This window comes from Canis lupus, chromosome X (genome assembly GCF_048164855.1).
Source record: "Canis lupus baileyi chromosome X, mCanLup2.hap1, whole genome shotgun sequence".
NCBI lineage: Eukaryota > Metazoa > Chordata > Mammalia > Carnivora > Canidae > Canis > Canis lupus.
The window spans coordinates 47,530,627-47,537,614 of NC_132876.1; the positions used below are offsets into that span (position 1 = coordinate 47,530,627).

At 42.4% G+C, this 6,988-nt stretch overlaps 1 protein-coding gene across 3 annotated transcripts; it reads left to right on the top strand.

The window, feature by feature from the left end:
* Positions 1 to 4,710: 4,710 nt before the first annotated feature.
* Positions 4,711 to 6,686, top strand: TCEAL8 (transcription elongation factor A like 8). Of its 3 annotated transcripts, none has more exons than XM_072818016.1 (3): positions 4,711 to 4,850; positions 5,257 to 5,329; positions 5,944 to 6,686. In XM_072818016.1, exon 3 carries the CDS (start codon positions 5,979 to 5,981, stop codon positions 6,330 to 6,332), a length of 354 nt encoding a protein of 117 aa, XP_072674117.1. In that variant the 5' UTR covers positions 4,711 to 4,850; positions 5,257 to 5,329; positions 5,944 to 5,978; the 3' UTR covers positions 6,333 to 6,686. The 3 variants fall into 3 exon arrangements, with proteins under 3 accessions (XP_072674117.1, XP_072674120.1, XP_072674119.1); XM_072818018.1 differs by having other exon boundaries at positions 4,716 to 4,850; positions 5,218 to 5,329; XM_072818019.1 differs by lacking the exon at positions 5,257 to 5,329 and having other exon boundaries at positions 4,713 to 4,850.
* The last annotated feature ends 302 nt before the right edge of the window (positions 6,687 to 6,988 follow it).

Consider the following 6,988-nt stretch of genomic DNA (forward strand, 5'->3'; position numbering starts at 1 on the left):
ATAGATGCAGATCTTAAGGTTTAACTAAACAAAGCAATCTAGAGAATCTAGCTGAGGTGGATCTTGAGCATTCTCTAACATATTAAGTCTAAACAGACCAACTCAGGGATTCCTCTTACTGTGGCCAACATGGATACCATTGGGGACATTTAAAATGGCAGTGGTTATGACCTACGATTTCAGGTTCACAGCAATTCATAATAAGCATTATGCCCTGATAAATAGAAACTCTTCACCACAAAAATCCACAATATATGTAACATTTAGCTGTGAGTTCAGGACGTGGGCAGAATTAACTGGAAGAGATGAAGAGTATCATTGAAGTTGTGCTTCAGGGATGCCTGGGTGACTCAGTCAGTTAAGCCGCTGCCTACGGTTGGGATTGTGATCTCAGGGTCCTAAAAGCAAGCCCCCACATTTGGCTCCTGGCTCAGTGGGGAGTCTACTTCTCCCTCTCACTCTGCTGCTCCCTATGCTTGTGTTCTCTCACTCTCTCTCAAATAATAAATAAAATCTTTTTTAAAAAAGAAAAGGAAGTTGTGCTTCAAATTAGGTTCATTTGCTTGGATGTGGCAAATCGCTATTTTTTTTTTTTCAAATCGCTATTCTGAATAGTTTGTGAAACTTTTGAAATTTATCCATCCCAAATTTCCAAATGTCAGGGAACATAGTAGGGAGGGATGGTAGAAGGGTTTACTTTCTGAAACAGATACAGACTAATTGGAAATCAGGTTTTCTGTGCTCCACTTATCAGAACATGAATGGACTACCCTCTGTAGAACAAAGACCTATTGTGTTGTGTTTACTTTGCTCTGAAAGGGGAAATCCTCTTAGAAGATGGCCACTTGAGTCCACACAATGCAGCTAAACCTTTGGATCTGGAGGAGATTTTGCCATGCTGGGAATGATATTTTCAAGCCTTACAGACTATGCTAGAGAACTAAAAGGAGGGGAATAGCTGTCTCAAGCTCTACTGTGGGACGAGCTTTGAAACAGCACTGAGGGGGGCACTTGACGGGATGAGCACTGGGTGGTATTCTGTATGTTGGCAAATTGAACACCAATAAAAAATAAATTTATTATTAATAAAACATTCTTAAAAAAAAAGAAACAGCAATGAAGAAATATGCAGTAGGAGTTGCTGAATATAGAGCCTCAGAACAAAACACCATGGAAGTGACTTCTAAAGGGATTATAGAAAACAATATTCTGGATATCACAGTCTTGTACAAGAACTCCTGGCTGCTAAAATGCTTCCTTCTGTCTTCTCTCCTCTTGACACCTGAAGGACTTTGGGCTTTGGAGCTATCCCTAGTGTCCTCTTGGCACATGAAGACAGGGCATTGATTGGGTCAGAAGCTCAGGGCATCTACTTCCTAGATTTCATGTCTTTATTGTTAAAATTAATATGTGCACCTTTTCCATTTCTTTTTAAAAATAGATTTAATATAATGCTATTATCTTCAAAAATCTACTTATATTTAAAAGCTACTGTGATTAACTTAATTTCAAAGGTAGCTCAGTGTTATATTGATGCACTGAAATTGCTCAGGGACAACAATAAATGTAAAGGCCTGTATAATCTGGCTGTCAGGTGTGCACCAGTGAGGTGACTGATGTCTCTCTTGTGAGTATTTAGGAAAACAAGGTCAATATTCTCTATTGATAGCTCCATAAAAATGGTATTAAAGTTGCTCTGACTACACATAAGCAGAATAAGCAGAAGAGGGGACAATGAAACTTCAGCTTTAATTTTTTTGCAGACAGAAAGAAGGCTCATCTGTGAGCCTGCAAACAGCTCCTTCTGAAACTCAGATTTCTGGGAGATGCACCATTAAAAATTACAAGAGCCACTAAAGCAACATGTGAGCTGGAGCCTGACTCCCCATATTTTCAGCCCACCTCTGACCATCTGCCTGGTTAGATATATCCTTCCCCTAAACTAACAGGAAAGGGCAAAGGTACAAGGCAACCTTTCCTAAGGCCCATATGAGGGGTGCAGACTCTTGTGCAGCATGAATAGGAAAAGGGAGAGATCACCTCCAGTTGGGGTGGCTTTAGAGGCTGGTTGATGAAGTCTGGGCCCCTAAGAATGAGCAGGACCAGGATCTAGGAGGAAGTGGAGGGCAATTACAAGGAAAAAATGGCCCATGAGGACAAAGAGAGGAGAAAGCATACTTGGGAAACAGTGAGTGAGAGTTCCTTTTGATGTAGTATATGACAAGGCTGGGAACATGCATCCTCATGCTCAATTCAGATCAATGCTTAACGTCAGGATGAGTAAAATAGGATTTACTTCTCTGATGGTGGGGTTGCCTTCAAGAAGGAAAATAAGAATAAGGAAGAGTAAAGTTTAATTTGATGGTAACGTGCAAGGTAAATTAGAGAGGGAGAGAAAGTCACCAAAGGCAGATAAGTCAGAGGGGGGTTCTTGTAACAGTCAGGCATGAGGCAGTAAGGACCTAAACCTGTACACAAATGTGTATAGCAGCTCTTTTCATAATCACTCAAAAGTAGAAACAACTTACATTCCTTTGGGTAAATGGACAAATAAACTGGAGCATCCATATAACAGAATAATTACTACTCAGCAAAAAGAAAAGAATGAGCTTGCTACATGAAACAGCTTAAATGACTTTCCAGGGCATCACACTGAGTGAAAGAAGCCTATCTCTAAAAGTGATATATCGTAGATTTCTTTTTTTTTATTTTTTATATTTTTTTAATTTTTTTAAATTTTTATTTATTTATGATAGTCACACAGAGAGAGAGAGAGAGGCAGAGACACAGGCAGAGGGAGAAGCAGGCTCCATGCACCGGGAGCCCGACGTGGGACTCGATCCCGGGTCTCCAGGATCGCGCCCTGGGCCAAAGGCAGGCGCCAAACCACTGCGCCACCCAGGGATCCCTCGTAGATTTCTTTTATTTAATATTCTGAAAAAGACAAAACTATAGGAATTGGGAATAGATCAGTGGTAGCTATAGTTCAGAGAAGGGGGTAAATTATGACTACAACGGGGTAGGTAGCATAAAGGAGGGTTTTTTGGGGGTGGTGATTGAACTGCATCCTGATTGTGGTGGTGATTACACAAATTATACATTTGTTAAACTTCACAGAACTGTACACACAGAAAGTGGCTAATTTTGCTATATGATAGTAATTTTTAAAAATCAGAGTTGTCTCCCATTATATGTAACATCTGAAAGAATGAATTGAAACATTTTGTGGTAGTTCAGGATTATATCTTTACAGTTCACCAGCTATATTTACATTAAAAACTCTCTCTTGAATAATAGATAAATGTATCTCAACTGTGGGATAAATTCTGCATGCTTAAGTATAAATTATAAAACATTAAGACAGCAAAAACATTTATTTTTTGAACCTTTCCTTTTCCATGGCAGGCTTTGTTGTTGGCTGCTGCATCCCCCTGTGACAATCCTAGACAAAAGATCCCTTACTTCCTCCTTCTCATACTCTCCAGCTGGCTCCACTGGCCAGAATGTCATTTCTGGCAACAACACACTTCCAAGTACCAGTGGATTATGGGTTGTTGGAATATCAGTTTCCTTTTTTAACTATTTTTTTTTACAGCAATGATGTTTGCTCTGCTTCTGATCATAACAATTATGCATGTTGATAGTTCTCTTTTTTAATGGAACAAAATGAATGATACCAGAATATCTCAAGAATGCCATGAATGAATAAAAATTCTACCTGCTAATAAAACCTCACACCTGAGATACAGGGTACTCTCTCCTTTCTGAGTGTTTGTGAGCGTATGAAAGCTATTTTCCAACATATTTATTTGAATTCCAAAATAAAGTTCACTCTGAAGAAAGCAGGCATTTCTGGGGACACTTCTGATTAACAAGGCATCAGATCCTAAGGGACCTAAGAGGTCTGTCTAAAACCTATTTGAAACCCGAGTGGAAGCCATTCAGCAGTCATCAATGAAAAGGTCAGACATTTAACATTTGGTAACTTGAGTTCAGCCAGAGAGAGAAAAAGTAGTGGATTACTTATATAAGATTGCTAACAAGAGAAAAACGGGCTTCTTTCCAGAGATTAATCTGGGAGTCAGTTTTTTTTAAGGTGCTCTTTTAATAAGATTAAATTTTTTTTTTTCTAACACATCAATATGTTGTGAGGACTGTCATTTCATTTGTAGCCATTAGGAAACTTTGTTCCAAAGTCTTAAAAATTGATAAAACTATTTTGTCCTCCATATTGTGTCAAATATTGATTATATGGCATCTCTTTCTAAAACATTATTGTAAAACTTCATGATCATTTAATATTATGCTTAACGCATCAAAAAATTCAAGAGAACTACTAAAAAAAATTCCACTCACTCCTGCATTCTTTCCTAGCTGCCTCTACCCCCACTCCTCTCCCCACCTACCACCTTCGACCATTTTAATGCTAGATGGGACTCCTGTGGAAATGGTGGACTGTAGGTCTTGGGGGAGGAGGGAAGATGGGCGAATTTGAAGCAGAGGGAGAGAGAAAGAGATAATTCCCCAAAGAAGGAGAAATGGTCGATTAACCCCTAAGGGGTGGTCCTCCCAGGCGATCCAAGAAAGCCTAATAGCAACTGCAGGGAGAAGATAACAATTCTATTGTCTCTGATTGGCAAATACGAAAAAAGATTGACAGTATCAAGTGGAGGGAATGCAGGGGGCGGGCTGCAGTGTTAAATGGGAGGGGTAACTGAAGACTGGAGCTCATTGATGACGCGATCTTCACGTGACCAGGAGTCGACGTGTGCAGAAGTCCTTATAGTCCAGGGCCTGTTTCCCAGTAGCAGCTCCGTATTACTGGAGGAAAGTGCCCCGGATCCTTTCAGGTCAGTATAAAAGCGGACGCTGCCTTGGGCACCGCGGGGTCTATGAGCCGGAGAGCAGAAGCCAGACGGGGTCGCCACTGTTGTCCCAACATTACAGCCCGCCATGCTCCCTCCATTTTTGTGCAGGAAATTCGGACCTGTTTGGTGGGGGCGGGGGTGGGGGTGGAAAGGGAGAAGGGCGGCCAACTGAGAGTCCCTAGAGAGACGTTGAAAAAATTAGGGAAATAACTTGCGTTTCCCACTCCCTGCTTGCAGGGAACCGGTGGGCACCGGGGAGGGGTGGGGTTGCCTTGAAAGAAGGAGAGGATGAGGACGTGGGACTTTAGATGAACAAGGCCTAGAATCCTGAAAGGGACCGGTGATTCAGGTACTGGCCTGCTCAGCAAGCGCTCCTGTCGGTCTGCAGGACTCTTGGTCTTTTGGGCGCGACACAAATCGAGTGAGGGAAGGAGGCAGGAAAATCCCCTGGATCCCTGCAGGTCAGTGTAAGGGTGCAATTGCCTCAGGTCCCTTCGGGTACGGGGTGGGGGTGTGAGTGTGAGTGCGTGCATGACACCGAAGCACATCTTGGGGTCGCCACAGCCTCTCCCCATCCAGATTAAGCGCTGGAGGCCTTTGCAGAGCCTGCAGCGGAAATGGGGCGGGGGCAGGGGAGGCTGGAGAGAAGTGGAAGGGGGAGGGGAGGTCAGAGACTGCACCAGCCGATCTCAGGTGAGTGGCGGGAGACTGGGACCGCTTGGGAAAGCCCGAGAGGGCGGGAATATTGGAGACCGGCGTCTGACGAGGGGGTTAATTGCTTCCGCGCTGCTCGCGTTTCTGGGCTAGGAGAGGCCTGTAAGCAGGGCCTGCTGGGAAATGGTGGGCTGGAGCCAGAGGAGGAAAGATGGAGCTGGAGCGAGAGGGGGAGGGAAGGGAGGTGGAGGAAGGGGTGGAGTCAGGGGAGTTCTGAGTCTGAGGACCTAGCCTTCTCTAGTTGGAAAACTTTTGACAATTAGGGACCTGAATGAGCCGGGGCCTGTCGCTATGGGAACCTATACTGTGGCTTTTGGTCTGTTTGTCTGGCATCTAGTTGTTTGGTTTCCTTGTTTTCTAGGATTATTCAAAAGAAATACCAGAAAAATATTCAACATGCAAAAGTCTTGTGAAGAAAATGAAGGAAAACCACAGAACATGCCAAAGACCGAGGCAGACCGCCCTTCAGAAGATGTACCACAGGAGGGAGAAGGAAATCCTCAACCTTCTGAAGAAGGTGTAAGCCAGGAAGCAGAAGGAAATCTTAGAGGAGGGCTGATTCAACCTGGCCCAGGGTTTAAAGAGGACACTCCTGTGAGGCATTTGGACCCTGAAGAAATGATAAGAGGAGTAGATGAGTTGGAAAGGCTTAGGGAAGAGATAAGAAGAGTAAGAAACAAGTTTGTGATGATGCATTGGAAGCAAAGACATTCACGTAGCCGTCCTTATCCTGTGTGCTTTAGGCCTTGAATTCTTTTTTGTCTGATATTAAAATCTGGCCCCTGCTTTCTTTCTGTTAGCGTTTTCTGATGTATCTCTGACCTTTGTTTTACCTTTAATCATCTGGTGGAATTTTGTTTTAGGTAGCTTCCTTGTTACCACCATCTCACTGGATTTTGTATTTTGACCCATTCCAGAGGTCTGTTTTTCAATTGGAAAGTTTAACATATTTGCATGGAAATATATTCATTCTATATTGTAAAGTAAAACAGAACAGGTTACAGAGCAGTATATTTAGTACCAGTTCACATGTAGGATTAAATCCCAAATTTGTGTGCGTGTGTGTGTATACATACATACATATATCAAAAATTTGACTGCTTATTTCTGTGTGGCGTGAGCTTTTTTCTTTTTGCTTATATGTATTTTTTTCATGAACACATGTCACACACACACAAAAAAAAATTTATAATTAAGAGTTAAATAATTTGCAACCAGCTTATAAGGGCAATGGGGGCACCTAAACTCTTGATGGAAGAACTATTAAAAAAAAAAAAGTAAACCTCAAGTTACCTCTGGATCTCTTAGCCAGAGGAATAAAACTGCTAGTTATTACAGATATACTTAAGACTCCGTCCTTTTCGAGGGGAAATCATTTGCCTCACAGGGCTGCTGTGAGGAAGAAA

What these genes read in the sequence shown, in the direction of transcription:
- TCEAL8 (XM_072818016.1), top strand. Translation starts at nt 5,979, where the DNA reads ATGCAAAAGTCTTGTGAAGAAAATGAAGGAAAACCACAGAACATGCCA.